General features: G+C 45.6%; 1 protein-coding gene across 1 annotated transcript in view; it reads left to right on the forward strand.

The window, feature by feature from the left end:
* npnta (nephronectin a) overlaps window positions 1–16791 on the forward strand; it is a 41738-nt gene that overhangs the window by 24094 nt on the left and 853 nt on the right. Inside the window, exons 7-12 of the mRNA XM_068751129.1 lie at window positions 397–516; window positions 1731–1865; window positions 9374–9496; window positions 10681–11079; window positions 14903–14992; window positions 15856–15954. Of these exons, the coding sequence (XP_068607230.1) occupies window positions 397–516; window positions 1731–1865; window positions 9374–9496; window positions 10681–11079; window positions 14903–14992; window positions 15856–15954 (966 nt within the window). The remainder of the gene's footprint in view (window positions 1–396; window positions 517–1730; window positions 1866–9373; window positions 9497–10680; window positions 11080–14902; window positions 14993–15855; window positions 15955–16791) is intronic.

Below are 16791 nucleotides of genomic sequence, written 5' to 3' on the forward strand. Positions count from 1 at the left end.
GCTTTTAATTTCCTTTTTAGGGTCTGTGGGCATTGAGAGAGGCTTAACAAAATCTTTTCCATGATGCGATTACTTTGTAGGGTCTTGATCTTGTTCGGCATGGCTCAACAACAGAGGTGCTGCGCACTGGCGCCTCCAATAGGGTGGAGATGGATTATGAGCCTGTGCTTTTTTGGATAGGGTAAAAGTGGATGAGGGAGGGCGGGCGTACGAGCGCACAGCAACTGCACAGCACAGGAATCTAATAATGGCTCGGTGCACTGTTCTGTTGTCCGCACCTCAGGGCCAGCTTGGCTAATATCAGAGTTGGCTGGAGGATAAAGAAAGTGAGAGCCAAAGCAGTGTCATCTTATTCTCGTCTGTTATTGTGTGTTGTGCTTTCCTTACATCCATCAGACGCTCGCACATGTGGCTTGGCCAACTGCCAATATGGGTGCCAGGTGTTGAAAGGGGAGATCCGATGCCAGTGTCCGTCACCAGGGTTACAGCTGGCTCCAGATGGAAGAACCTGCATTGGTACGTGCCCAATCTTTCTACATCAGCACAGGCCTGACAACCGTTACTCCATGAACGGCAACCAGTAATGTTTTCTGCTTGATAATGAGAATTTATCATTTCTTTATAATGAAATTAAACTGTTTCAGCATAGAAAGAAGCAATTTGAATTTCTTATCCAGCGAGGTGGAAATTCATCCAAAAACATTAACCAGCATGCCTCTTTAATTGATCCCAGTCACACTTGCAGCTTAATGTCCACCTACTTCCAGCAGAAATGCAATAAAGGAAGGCCCACACCCCTTCCCTGCTCATTACCCTCGCATCCATCCTGCAGATGGGCCGCTAACAGATGAAGGACCAGCTGAAGCAGTTAACCTGTGTGAGGTTTAAATGCAGGCTGTCCCAGATGGACTTGTGTTCCACGCCGCCTTATAGTCCCTCTCAGCTGGCGGGCTGGTTAATGGCGAGTGGCCGTCAATAAAGACAAATGATGGAAGGGGGCAAGGAAAGGTTGACTTGCCACAGGTGGTTCTGGCAGTTTAGTTGGATGTTTCCGGATCTCTCTGGAAGCCGCTGTTTTATGATGAGTTTCAAATCCTATTTATGACGGTGATTCCGTCGTGTTGCCAGATGTTTAGACGGGAGAGTTTGCATCCATGCAGTGCTTTTTAAATCTCTTTTGTCTTAATTCTCCCTAGGGAATTTTCTGGAGGATGCCCCGGCGATCCGGGTTTAGTGTTAGCAAACAGTTTGAGCAAGATATTGTGTAATAATTCCCCATAAATCAGTTGTTCACCATTAAACATGCAGGTGGCGCTGACTTGCTTTCTGATGGGAAACCTAATTGTGATTGTTTAAAAAGGCAGAGGTTCCTGCCAACGTCATTCCCATGTTTGTTTTTCCAGTTGGTGCAGATCGCTGCTGTGTTTTTAAGGTGCTTTTAAATGACGTTGGGGCTTCATGCCACAAAGATTTTGGACAGAGACAGCATCCTTAAATAATAAATCAAGCTAGTGTGCTCTGTTCAATGAACAGAATATATAATGTACTTTTTCCCATAAAGAATACTAACCAGGGAAGGTGGTAAAAGTCTTCTGGTATTTGTTTCATTTTTTTTTACTCACTTTGTTTCAACCTTGAATTAAATTCTGGCAAATTTTGAATGCATTCTGTATGTAAAAACAAATATAGTTATATTTCTCCATAACAGCCTGCACTGTTCCCTCTTTCAGACGTGGATGAGTGTGCAACAGGAATAGCGGTGTGTCCCAGGTTCAGGAAATGCATCAACACCTTTGGTAGCTACATCTGCAAGTGCCACGAAGGCTTTGACCTGCAATACATCAATGGGAAATACCAATGCCTAGGTACTGTCAAATGCACAGAGAACACTTAAAGGCCACGGATGTGTGGAAATATTATGACTCATATCCTTTTAATTCATTATTTAACTGAGAAATAAGTCCTCTCCTAGTAGTCGAGGAGCGATCGCTGTTAATCTCAAGTGCTTTCGCTAATCACGCTTAAATGCTGTGAAACGGGAGTCCTCCGAGGTGGATGCAAAGCAATTAGCTTGTCTAACATTGAGTAATAGCTGACGTCTGTTCCCACCCTCAGAAGCTGATGTTACGGGGAGCACAAAGGGACAAGCACAATGACGAAGGGTTACCAGCATTTATTACAAAATGACAGATGGGAAGTCACTCTTCACCTTATCCCGTATTGCCTGCCAGTCCCCAGTCCACCCCGAATAGCACCGCACTACAAGGCGGAAGAAACCCGCAACGTCAACACTCCAACTCACTGCAAACTTAAAAGCAACACACCACAAACCCATGCACTAATAAAACCACACGTAAAAATAGGATCGGGTGTGGTGGGTATTGGAGTGCTAACGGGATACAAGGGAGGGAAGTGACAAAACAAAAGAAAAGAATGAAACAAAAGAATAAACAAACAAAAATAAAAATAGGTAAGAGAGTTAGTCCGCTCGTACAAGCTTACACAATAAACAAAACACAGATGTACGACACTGAGCGGACTAACTCAAAACAAAACTCGAACTAAACTTAATACAAAAAGACAGCAGGCAGCGGCGACATGAACACTGAAACAACCAAAACAAATACAACATTATTATTTGTTAAAACACATTTAATAAGATATGCCTAAAACTTTAAAAGACCGCATACCTGAGGCGTCGTTCTCCCACGCCCAGTCATTCAACCCTTACGAATCCGAGCTCAAATCACTCCGGTCTTCAACAGACCCTATCAAATAAAACACACTTAAAACCTAAAACATGATATATAAAATCAACATATTAAAATATTCACCGAAGTAAAACACATTTAAAACCTAAAACATGATATATAAAATCAACATATTAAAATATTCACCGGCTTAGCTCATCAAATGCTTCGACCATGCATGTGGGCCCAGCAAACAATCTGGTCACCCGACAGGAAATTGGCATCACCTTGGCCAATAGCCGCTCCCTTTTTAAGGAGAAGCGCCCCAGGAGAGGGCGACACCCTGTGGTGGCCTCCAGCACATTCACCCTGTGGTGTCCCCTGCTACATTCCTCCCCCTCAGCGTGCATCGGCGACCCGACGATGTACTCAATCAGCAAGTTATTCAAGGCTTGACCTGCACCGACTGAGGCAGTCGATGCGGATTTGAATGCTGCCCAGCCGTTCTCCTCTCCGACCTCCTAGGCCCAGAAACTAAAGATGTGTCAGTTTCTCCCATGGGTTCTTGGTCTGAAAGAACCTGATCCGACACATTTCCAGCATTACAGTTTCCGCTCTCTGATCCAGGGAGGGATTTGAGTTCATCCTGATCTATGACAACATTGGTTGGGTCACCATCAAAGGGAGGATTCTCGTCAGAGGGAGGATTCTCTATCCCCCCGGCTCCAGTCTCCTCCGCCCCTCTACTTTCAGGCACACTCCTCATCTCAGCCCTATGTATCTGTCGCAGAGGACCGTCCTGACCTGCAGGTGCTATAGAATACACTACTCCTCGAGCCGGAGGTGGATGGACTATTTGATATGGAGCTGGGTCCCAAAAGTCCTGAATCTTATTCCGACCCCTAACAGCATGATTTCGTGTGTATACTAGATCTCCCTGCTCAAAATCCGGTGCCACAGGTACATCCTGCTTCCTTGAGTCCCTCTGAGCCACTTTATCATCCACCCTTCGTTGTACCATCTCATAGGCTGCCGCTAGAGATTTTTGGTGTTCTTCTACCCACTCTTCCATAGGAAGGTCCTCCTCCTGGTTGTTTCCAACAAGAGAGTCAATGGGCAGCTGTGGCTCCCGCCCAAACATTAAAAAATATGGTGTCCTGCCAGTAGTTTGGTGTACAGCGGTGTTGTACGCAAATGTCACTTGTGCAAGATGGCGAGGCCACCTGCGTTTCTGTTCCGGTGGCAGGGTACGCAATAAATCATGCAAAGTGCGATTGAAGCGCTCACACTGGCCATTCCCCTGGGGGTGGTATGGTGTAGTGCGGCTTTTCTCGATTTTATATAACCTGCAGAGCTGCTGAACCAAACTACTCTCAAAATTCCTTCCTTGGTCCGAATGAATGCGACCCGGGACACCAAAAACCTGAAACCAATTTTTTACTAATACCTCTGCAACTGTACTAGCCCGCTGGTCTTTAGTAGGGACAGTTTGCGTGTACTTAGAGAAAACGTCCGTCATTACAAGGACATTTTCCCTGCCGTCAGTGGAGAGCTCTAAAACTGTAAAATCTATTGCCAGAATCTCATGAGGCCGTGACGCCTTGACTGTGCCCATGTACGTTTTGACTTTTGGCTGCACAGCTTTCGACAACACGCACCTTTCACAGGTTTTACACCACCTCTCTATATCAGAGTACATATTTGGCCAGTAGTGACGAGCACGCACCAACTGAAAAGTCCTTTCTATGCCTTGATGACCTTGCCCATCGTGAAGGGAGCGAAGAATGTTTTCTTGCAAACACTGGGGCAATACAAGTTGCTCAAGCTCAGCCTGTCCATCCGGGGTGCAAACACGGCGATAGAGCACCGACTCTCTCTCTCTAAGACGACCCCACTGCCTTATCAACTCCCTGGTGCCCTTGGTAAACTTATTACGCTCCCTAGCATCAGGCATCCCACCTCTCTCCCAACACTCCAAAAAAGGGCCAATATTAGGATCCTGATGTTGGAGTGTGACAAGATCAGACCTTAATAACCCAGGCAGTGTACTGATCTCTTCCTGCAGCCCCAGGACCCCTTCAACAACATCAGAGCTAGTCTCAGACTCCCCTAAAATGGCATGTTGGCGGGACAACGCATCCGCATTAGTATTTTGTGAGCCGGGACGGTATTTCAGTGTGAGGTCAAAGACTGCCAACTCGGAGGCCCATCTCTGCTCCGTCGCCCCAAGCTTTGCTGTGGCCAAATGACTTAGTGGATTATTATCCGTGAAAACTGTACATTTATTTCCCAGCAGGTAATCCCTGAATTTTTCCGTTACAGCCCACTTCAGCGCCACCAACTCCAACTTCATGGAACTGTAATTTTTCATGTTCCGCTCCGTGGGCTTTAGGCTACGGCTCGCAAAAGCTATAGGACGACGCTTACCCTCATGCTCCTGGGAGAGAACAGCTCCTAACCCTCCGTGGCTGGCATCTACTTCCAACACAAAAGGTTTCTGGAAGTCTGCATAAGCAAGAACAGGTGTAGTGATTAATGCATTCTTAAGAGTCTGAAAACTCTGCTCACATTCTGCATCCCAAACTTCGCTCAAAGGTTTTTTTGGCGTTTTTCCTTTCCTGCCAGGAGGGAGGAGCCTAGCCACTAATCGATTTAAGGGGGAAGCCATGTTAGAAAATCCTCCCATAAATCTCCTATAGTAGCTGGCAAATCCCAAAAATGAGCGAAGCTCGGCCAGGTTAACAGGACGCTTCCAGTCACGCACCACAGCTACCTTCTCCGGATCAGTAGAAACCCCCTCAGCTGACACCACATGGCCCAGGTACTTTACACGTTTTTGGAAAAAGTGGCACTTTGAAAGCTTCACCTTCAACCCTTGTGTTTTGAGTCGAGAAAAAACCTGGTCTAATCGTTGCAGATGTTGCTCTACAGATGATGAAAAAACAATAACATCGTCCAGGTATAACAACAGAGACTGATGACGGCAGTCTCCAAACAGGCGCTCCATGAGACGCTGAAATGTACTTGGCGCATTACATAATCCAAATGGCATACGATTAAACTCAAACAATCCGAAAGGTGTACAGAATGCAGTTTTTGCCTTATCTTTCTCCGCCATCTCAACTTGACTGTACCCACTTGCCAAGTCCAGGGTTGTAAACCACTGGGCCCCGCCCAAAGCATCAAGGGATTCATCAATTCTAGGTAAGGGAAATGCATCCTTCCTAGTTCTGGCATTCAATTGCCTGTAATCGACACACATCCGTAAGGAGCCATCTTTCTTCTGTACCAACACAATTGGTGATGCATACGGACTACTACTTTCTCTAATAATGTGGCTCTGTAAAAGTTGTTGAACGTGGGAACGTGCCAAATCATATTGGGAAGGGGGAATGCGTCTATAGGGCTGCCGTACTGGTGTTTCATCCAATAGTGGGATTTCATGTTTTATTAAGTTGGTACTGCCCACATCTAGGTCATTCCTTGCAAACACTTGGTTGTACTTTAATAACAAATCGCTGGCTTGCTTTTTTGCCTTCCCTTGCAGATTTTCAAACTCTGGCCAATCCAATACAGTGTCGTCGACAGTACTCTCCTGACTGGACACATATGCCATGCAACTCTGAGAGTCAATGGAAACCTGTATATGCGGGTCGGCCGATACAACAGTGGCTGTTTGAACCGTAGCAACAACTCTTCGAGGTGTCAACCATACGTCTGTTTTACCCACATTAGTAATGGGGACAAATGCCTTGCCCTTTTCTGCCTTTACTAAAGAGGGAGAAACCAATAGCCCCTCAGGTAAACTGCCCTCTCCAGGACCAAGAGGCTCTACGAACAGGTCTATGGGTTGGTGTAGAGGCATCTGTGGACATGTTACCGGGACATAACAGAGGCTACCTGCAGGGACGCAGAATGGTTTCTTACCCTGCACTCTGATGGAATAAGGGTCCGGAGAGTTGGCCATGACCTCCATCATCTCGCAGTATCTGAGGGCCAGCCTCCATCCACGAGGGGCTGCTGTGAGCACTGGCGCCTCCCACAGGTCGGGACCATATCTTTTACACAGCTCAACATAAAGAGAGTTCAAGACATTCATTCCCACCACCCCAGGAACATGCGTCTTTTTCTCTTTCATGTAATGGTCACTCGGATCTTCAACAATCAGTACTCCCAACCGTGGAAGCGTCACACCCAGCACAGTAATATCGAACTCGATATAACCAAGGCACGGGATTCTCAACCCATTTGCAGCCCTCAGACCCAACCAGCCACAGTCTTTGAGTTCTTTATCTGACAAATGAGAAAATCTTTGCTTGAAAGAACTTTCAGTTAGAGTTGTTACCATGGATCCACTATCCAACAAAGAATTTACATTGATCCCACCAAAATCCACCTCCCCCTCCAAGCACTCACCAACCAAAGTAGATACATTTGGACATTTGGACTTGGACTTTGGACTTATACACTCACTAGAGCCCTGCAAAGCCCCCACCAATGTCTGGCTCTGAACACTGGCGGGTTCTAGTTTCCCGATGACTTTGGGAACTGGGTTCCATCTTTAGGATGGATTGTAACCGCAGGACAATTACGTGCAATATGCCCAACTTCGTTGCATCTAAAACAAATTGGTCTTCCATCTGCGGCTTTTGAGGGTCGAAAGTTACGTACTCTTGGGGGAGGTGCACTACTTGGGACCAAGGCCTTCATGACCAATTCCAACTGCGTCTGCTGTGCCTTTAACAACGACACCAGCTCACCAAACTCTGAAGGACGAGACACAGCACTTTCGCAGGAGACAGACATTTCATTTAAGACTGAAGCATTATTGCATTTGGATTTGGGGGACTGATTTTCCTGTTGTGCCATCCATCTTGTGGCTTCACCTCTAACATCTCGTATAGTCCAGTGGGGGTTAGAATTCACTAAATCTCCCAGTCTCATTCTGAGTGCCTGGTCTCTCACCCCATCACAAAACTGGTCACGTAAATCTTTAATTGCAACGTGCACATCAGCTTTGGAAACCTGATCCAGTAAGTCCATTAAAGCATGTGAATAATCAAGGAAAGACTCTCCCTCTAGCTGTTTACGGTTGTAAAATTTACGTTGTAATGTAATACGGGAGTGCATGCAACCATACACTGCCTTAAGAACATCAAAAATGAATTCGACATTCTCTCTTTGAACAGCTGGCAAGAACTTTATCTCTGTACGGGCAGCGCCCTCTAGGTGGTCAAAAACTATTTGGGCACGTTCTTTTTCAGTGCGCCCTCTCGTTTGCACAAAGTCTCTCACTTTCTCAATCCACTCGTCCAGTGTTAGCGCATCGGAACCATCCACTTTACCCGAGAACCGAGGCATTCTTCTGTCCTGCTGCACGTAAATAACAGAGTCTGTGTGTCTCACATTTCGTGCATCTCCACCCATTGCTCCAGATGAGGTGGAGGGCATTTCTGGATGCGTGGCAGCTTGTGCAGTTCTTAACGTGGCGAGTTCATTCTCCAAGTCCTTGATTCGCTGAGACATGGCCTGTCTGTCCGGCTCCTCCCGAGCCACGCCGCTGTCACTTCCTGAATCCATGCCAACGTCACAGCGCGCGAGGAATCACTGCGCTGCTGCCGCTCCTGCTGTCTTACCAAACAAAAAAAAAAAAAAAGTCACTTCCCCCTGTTTTGCTTTGTCGACAACGCCAAATGTTACGGGGAGCACAAAGGGACAAGCACAATGACGAAGGGTTACCAGCATTTATTACAAAATGACAGATGGGAAGTCACTCTTCACCTTATCCCGTATTGCCTGCCAGTCCCCAGTCCACCCCGAATAGCACCGCACTACAAGGCGGAAGAAACCCGCAACGTCAACACTCCAACTCACTGCAAACTTAAAAGCAACACACCACAAACCCATGCACTAATAAAACCACACGTAAAAATAGGATCGGGTGTGGTGGGTATTGGAGTGCTAACGGGATACAAGGGAGGGAAGTGACAAAACAAAAGAAAAGAATGAAACAAAAGAATAAACAAACAAAAATAAAAATAGGTAAGAGAGTTAGTCCGCTCGTACAAGCTTACACAATAAACAAAACACAGATGTACGACACTGAGCGGACTAACTCAAAACAAAACTCGAACTAAACTTAATACAAAAAGACAGCAGGCAGCGGCGACATGAACACTGAAACAACCAAAACAAATACAACATTATTATTTGTTAAAACACATTTAATAAGATATGCCTAAAACTTTAAAAGACCGCATACCTGAGGCGTCGTTCTCCCACGCCCAGTCATTCAACCCTTACGAATCCGAGCTCAAATCACTCCGGTCTTCAACAGACCCTATCAAATAAAACACACTTAAAACCTAAAACATGATATATAAAATCAACATATTAAAATATTCACCGAAGTAAAACACATTTAAAACCTAAAACATGATATATAAAATCAACATATTAAAATATTCACCGGCTTAGCTCATCAAATGCTTCGACCATGCATGTGGGCCCAGCAAACAATCTGGTCACCCGACAGGAAATTGGCATCACCTTGGCCAATAGCCGCTCCCTTTTTAAGGAGAAGCGCCCCAGGAGAGGGCGACACCCTGTGGTGGCCTCCAGCACATTCACCCTGTGGTGTCCCCTGCTACACTGACTATCATTTCGCTTCGTTTGTCTTTCAGATGTGGACGAATGCTCTTTAGGCCGCAGCCACTGCAGCGGCTTTGCCGCCTGCTACAACACGCCGGGCTCGTACAAGTGCAAATGCAGAGACGGCTACAGGGGGATGGGCCACGACTGCAGACGTAAGAAACGAGAACAAAACCCCTTCGCCTAGAAGCGGTGCTCTTACGGAGAGGAACGGGGCCCTCACAGTTTTGTTTTCTTTGCCTCCGTTTTGTAGGAAAGGTAGGGAAAAGAAGCAGTGTAGGGGGAATCGCCCGACAAGCACTGAAATGCCTCCCTTTGCATTTGCCGTCAGTCGTTACTTATCACGCCGCTTCCTCATCGTGTGCCCCCAGAGCCAGTTTCAACTATTTTTAATCAACTATTGAGTTGTCGTCACGAGCCGTGAGACATTTCCCAGTGGATTTGCGCGTTAACACGCAGTTCATTAGTCTTTGTGCCTGCATTTGACACAGCAGCTTAGGTGAAGGAGTAATTCATTCGCCACAGTTATTTAGTCACCCAACAATGACTGGTGTAATAGTCCACGGAGCAGGAAGGAGGCCTGCTGGCGTCGTGCTCTGCACATACTTCACTCTGTCACCTGCCCAAGGCGTGTGAGCCAAGTGCTCCGGGAGTCAGGTTGCAATATCCCATTTGTGTGTGTGTCACATAAGCAAAGTTGCCTGCAACCGGAGAAGGCAATAACTGAGCGGCAACCGCTTGCTTTTGTTCACCGGCATTCCTTACCCCCCCCCCCCCACACACACACACACACACCCACCCTGCTCCCCCAATCACCACATCACACCCACTCCCCAATCTCTGTTGTTCCTGACTCGTACCAGTGTGTGGAGGAACAGAGTAAACGTAGGCGTTGGTGTCGTGGCGCAGCAGAGCGAGGGCAATCTCCAGGGTGCATCGGTTAGCGCAGAGATCATTCTGCTGAGAGCCCCCCCCCCCAGCTACAAACACACAAAGAATCGCTAATCATCTGCTTGATGTGGGGTGTCTTTGTGCATTCGTTAGGAGGATGGCCTTGTTGCTACGCAATGTCTCTCTCTTAACGCTGCTTCAGATAAATGTGCTGCTAATTCTTTAAAAAGAGGAAGGTTTTTGCGTCATTGGAATTTCAGACAGCAAATTTGTTTTAGGATGTCGATATTTAATTAATAAGTAATTGTGGGAACTCTCAGGAGATGAAATAAAGCCTCTCCTGACAAAATCAAGTTTATCTTTGCCGTTAGAGTCTGTGTTTCCACGCCTCATCAGTTCTTAAGCACTCGTATATTCATGCTCTATCTGCATTCTCTTATTATGTCAGCCATTCCTAAGGTGATTATTGATCCAATGAGACCAGGAAAACTACCTTCAAATCATCACAACTACATCCCTGACGTGGATCAGAGGAGGACCGCCACCACCACCCGCCCACCTGTGACCCAAGAGAGAGTTGTTATACCCAAATCGACAACCACCACCGCAACCACCATGACTACCACACCTACAACCACAACCAAAGCCCCCCCACCTCCAAAGAGGGTCACCCCTCCTCCTCGTAAGCCAGCGGTTTCCACCTGGAGGCCCCTTGTCCCAACCAGGAAGCCCTACATCCCACCAAAGCCATTCCCCCCTACGAGACTCCTTCCAACACCTTCACTGGTCACACCAGTGGACAACAGCATCCAGAAGGAGGTCACCAAACAGAGAGGAGACGTTCACAGTAAGATCCAAGTTTATATGTTACTCTCTTTACTTTAAGTCATTTGTTTCTCTCAGTTTATCCTTTGATCAACATATTTATCACACATACCTGAAGGTTATTCTAAATCTATATTTGAAGGGTATGATTTGCTTCCCCCTCACTGGTCGCACATATATTCTAGCCTTCCTTACAAATAGAGGCAAGTTAATGAGAGATTGGGAGACTGCGACTGATGGACAGACACTGGCGGCGGTGGCTGATGACTCTGCTGAGAGCTATAACTTATCAGTGATCGATAACTTTGAAGTAAGTTCGCAAACTTACCAAACTGCATCAATTCATTCGTCAACGTGTGAAGCAGAACAACCGGGGAATATTATCAATTCAGAAAGTTGTCACATTTAACAGTTAATCGTTGCATTTAGCAACAGCTGCCTACAGAGAGCATCGTTGGCACATCGGAGTCGTGTTTCCTTCTACCTGACAAAACAAATCCTACATTTACTGATCTGAGCTCTGCCATCTTCCGTGTCTGCGAATCCAGAGGGAAATATCTCATTGAAAGTTGCTAAAATGTTACATATAATTGCGGAACACTTCAGGGTTCAGCAACAACTCTCGGCGGCTTTCCGCTCTAAGGGCATCCCTCGTGGGATGCATTAGCAGATTCTACCTGTGCCGCATTTCAAAGGGAGATAGGAGGGCGTTTTATATACACACACCATTTCGATGACAGGCTTTAGCACATATTTGTGGCAAAGCCTTGTCAACCAGTTCAGCTCTCAGGTTTACTCCAAACAAATTGGTGTCAATTTCCATTTCTTCGTGTGAAGAATGAAAGCCCGTCTTTAGAGTAATACTTGCACAATCCGTAGAGTCAGGAGCGGTAATTACCTGACAGATGTGTATTCTCACATTATTTGTTTTTTTTATCCAAACATATGGATATGCGAATGTGAGAAGCCGCCTTGTGTATTCAGTTAATCTGCCAGCTTTAACCATATGGCTGATTTAATGGCGAGCATTTGGAAAGGAATGGGAAGGTGAATGTAGAGGCAAAAAAATGAAATATAGCATACAGGAACTTATATACAACAAACCACTCTCCCCCTCCTGTATATTTAATGCTCTCGTATAAAATAATTCATGGTCATAAATATTTAAGGCGAGCTTTATCCACCCTCATAAGCTAAGAAATAATGTTTGTTTTTACAGGATGACAAATTTGAGTGTTGAAATAAGAATAGATTTCTCTCAGTAATTAACTTCCTGGCGTCTGTTAGCACGCACCCCTCCTCCGCCAGCGTGTTGTTTATCCACATGTCACAGCACGCTCTGTGCCAACCAAGCACCGCTGACACCAGTTTCACATCATCAGTCTTTGTTCCAATTAGACGTTCTCAATCAAAAACCAAATAACAGAACTCAGTCCCGAATACTGCGGCAGCGAGAGGGCGAGGTGGTTTCGTTTTGCTGCAGCACGACAACGTGAACTGTCTCACCTCTATAGAGATGCTAATTACCTCCGCTTGTTTTAACAAGCAAAACCAACAAAAAAAAAAATCACATTCACAAAAAAAGAAAAGGTGGAGTGGAGATTAGAGATCCCACAGCCACCCACTAATTCCACCAAAAAGGTAGACAAACTACACAAAAGAATTGGCCTCAAACAAAACAAACTGGAGCCACATGTTTTCAGGGGAAACTGACAGGGAGCAAAACATCAAATCACACCCTCTTTCCACACACCATGCACATGCACATGCACATGCACATGCACATGCACGCCGCACTCACAGACACTCAAACACAGAGGCGCCAACTGAAGGTGCTGACTCTGGTTGTCACCCTCAACTGAGGAAGAGATCCTCCTTTCATAGAGGAGCCTGGCTAACGAGAGCAGGTGGGTGACAATGAAGGCAGGTGCTCTCAATGACAGGCTCGTCAGGGGCAATGGCGCACTCTTTATGCAATTATCACATTGGTGACAAAATGCCTTTATTGTTGTTCATCGTTGTAAATTATCCAGACAAATGTGTCAAAAACAGCAGCTGGTTATTCTGCCGTCTGTCAATGTTGTGGTCTGCTTGAACTGTTTAGGTAATTCCTTTATTAAATTGTGATTTATTTTGCAGCCGACTCAAACAAAACAAACAAAAATCTTGATGGTGTAAAATGCTCACAAGTTCAACAAATGTCTCCCGCGGAAAATCATAAAGGCAAGATTAAAACCTCCAGTAACACGCTTGATATGAAAAATTACCATTCCATTAAAAAGATGCTATGAACGTTTTTAAAAATGTCCTTTCCAGTCGACCAGTGAAAGTAAATGATAATCGAAAGTTTAGATATAAAGTTGCTATTTTTTTGTATTGCTGAAATGTTAGTTTTTCTTTTTCACTGCATAAGCAAGCAGATCTGCTGGGAACCGCCCAAGCATGGACAGTTTATGTAAATTCCATATCAGGATGATACGCAGGCCGATGGAAATGAACAGCTTATTACGAAGTCCTGCTCCACGCGCCGTATAAAGTGAATAAAAAATTTAACAGTGTCTTGCTGCTCATTTCCTGTCATTATCCTCACTTGTAGACACAGAAAAGGAGTTTACCAAACTTAATATTAAGCTTTCTCGACAAAGAGACGGCGAGATGCGAAGCACAGGATAGCCCGCTTTCCTGCCAGATGGCATCGCATCATACGAAAAAAAAGAAAGCGGCAAGAGAGAAGCTTACAGAAACGCCTGCCTGCGCTGCTTGAGGGAGACATCAATCTAATAGTTCGCACCATGGCAGAGCAGTTCTAGAAATCAGAGTTTTAATTAGATGAGATAGCGAGGCGAGGGGAGAGACGGCACTGAGCGGTTACTCAAATGATCAGGAATAGGAATCATTTGAATGAGAACTTTGTGACATGCTTCAGTTGTGCCTCCAGCGGAGGGATACTGTCTGTGAGCTTTGTTGTTTCCTTCCAGGTTGGACCTTTGCAGGCGTTCAAGGGAAACCTTAAATGTCTTTTACTTCTTTTTTTTCTCCAGAAAAGCTGCGTAGTTTGGATTGGTTTCCTGCATATTATTCCAGTTTTACAACAAGCACTGATTGCCAGCCCCCCCCATCCTTATTTAAAAAGCTAACGTAATATTAAGCCACGGTGGTATAACTTCTTTCACTGGTTGTCTTCAAATATTCTGGGGTCACTAGATTACTCATTCATTGCTGCTTCCCAGAATCAACATGACTTTTTTTTATATGGTTGAAACTTATTTTAATGTCTTAATTGTTTTAATGTCTTGACCTCATTCTGGATCAGATCCAGAAGGCTGACTATTAATAAAAAGATATATATATAATAAAAAAAAATATTCCCAGCATCCAGAGTGGATTCTTGCTCTGATGCCATGAATGCATTGTAACCTGTGCTTGAACCGTGCCCCCCCCCCCCCCCTTCCGGGGTCCCCAACATGTGTCCCCGCTAGTCAGCCGGAGCAATTGAAAGGACCCACCCTTTAATAAGACGTCTCATCTTATACTATTCCGGGCAGTGTGACCCCATTGCAGAAGGAAAGAGACTATTTCAAGCCTGGCTGTACTGTACTGTACGTGTATGTGTGTGTGTGTGTGTGTATATATGTATGTGATATGGTTTGCTCAGACATTGCATCAGATGAACCGACATGTTTTTCCTCCTGATTCTCTTTGACTGTTGTGTGTTTCGGGTATTTTGGTTTCAGTATTGCTCGCTGCTCTTAGCTCTGGTAGCCACGAGTGGGGAGATCCCATTGAGCAAATACAAATATAATCCTGACACCTTGGCTAATCCTGACTCCAATGTCTCCCCTCAGTCCCTCGGAACCACGACCACAACACCGTCCTTGACATTGGCTTTGACATCGAGCTCGGCAACACAGGGGACGAAGCCAAGGACGACCCAGGTGAACAGACACAGACAGCCGGCAACGGGTCTGCTCTCAGCGGGAGTTCAACACGTTGACGGACGAGCCGCATTTGCTACGGGCGACGTTCACCTGCCAATCAGCTCTGCCGCAGAGGCAAAGACACAATATGCTCAGATGTGTTTTGATAGGCCTGTAACCAGGAGGTGTCACACAGCATCTGGCTGAATCAGTTTAAATAATGGCTCACAGCTCAGCATGTGCTGTCACATGTTTTCTCTTTTGACATCATGCTGGCAGAGCTGCTCGACTACATGGATGATTAATTGATCATTTGGAGGCACATCAGTGAGCTGCTCCCGAGCAGCAAGGTTCCTGGGCAAGAGCTGACACAATAAGAGCCAAACCTCCACAACCTTCGTCATATTTGGTCAATCTCATCCATCAATGTCACTGGTATGCAGATTAGATCACCTAATCCTAATTTATGGCTGTATTTCAGTTCTCAGTGCATCATTTTCAGAGTGGTGTCAAGTCAAGAGCTTTTCAGTGTGATTTTTTTTTTCAATGCTTAATCGACAACCAAACCGGATTTCCTGCATTGCACCCGACCAGGCTACATTTATAATGTATACTCGTTGACAAAATGTATTTTCATGAATTAGTACAAACATTTGCTGTTTATGCAGCAGAGTTTCCGGCTGACCCAATGCATCAGGTCAGTTTTAAGGCCACACCGCATGTCCACGCTTTCATTAGGCTCATTTGAGGATGCTGCAAGAATCCTTCCACTGCCGGTAACGTCATAGATACACAGCGGGGCTCTTCTGAAGTACTACACAGAGGAGAGGGAATAGACACGTCCTTCCGCAGCTGTGAAAAGTGTGTTTTACTGTCTTCAGAGTCGGGGTATCTGAGCTGCTCCTTTGATGACGGTCTTTGTGGTTGGATCAGAGACAAAGACGGAGACCTGCACTGGGAGACAACGTCCGATCCGTCAGGTAATTGAAAAGCGTGGTGTTTGTACTTTTGCACCCTAAACACATTCTAGTAAGAACAGATTGTTTTTTATCCATGATGTGAATAAATGGAAATGACAAAAGCTGGCGCGCACACAAAGGCAAACACCCACAGAGTCGGGAAATCTGCATGACTCAGTGTTGTTCTAATCAATTATAGGAAGCCGTCTGTCTTTTCTGCTGATTAGAGTTTAGCTTTACAAAGTGATACACGAGAGAAGTGGATTGTGTGACCTGCCGTGTTAAATGGAAAGTCTGCGAGGAGAACATGTGAAGGGGACGGGAGTGCAGCACTCGGGCAGTGTGTAAATGACATTAACTACATCTGGCTGATCCTGCACGCTGGCAAACACTCCTGGCTGTGAGAGGACTGGCAGAGAGGCAGTTCATAATTTATGCAGAAAGCCTCCATGGCCTACAGATCCGCAACCCCCCCGCCCCCTGTATTCAACATCTGCCCCGTACAGATCTGCTAGATAAGCAAATATTAATCAGCCGCTACCCAGATTTTTTAAACTATACAGCACCCCGCTCATTAAGTAATGCATGCATTAATAAGAGAAAAGGTTGATTTGCCCCCGGCATCTGGCTATATTTTAGGTGATGAAATATAAGTGGGTCAAGTCTTTTCCAATTGTCTATTTTTAAGTGTTTCTACTACTGATTCAGCACTTTCTGTGCGCTACCACAGAGAGACTCGCCTACCTGCATATTAAAGGGTCAGGTCACAATAATGGACATTTTTACACTCGACATGCTGCTTGCATAGTAGTGCATACTGTGGTGCTGATACTCGTATATTATGAAGTGAATAAATTA

Source organism: Brachionichthys hirsutus, chromosome 17, assembly GCF_040956055.1.
Source record: "Brachionichthys hirsutus isolate HB-005 chromosome 17, CSIRO-AGI_Bhir_v1, whole genome shotgun sequence".
Lineage (NCBI taxonomy): Eukaryota > Metazoa > Chordata > Actinopteri > Lophiiformes > Brachionichthyidae > Brachionichthys > Brachionichthys hirsutus.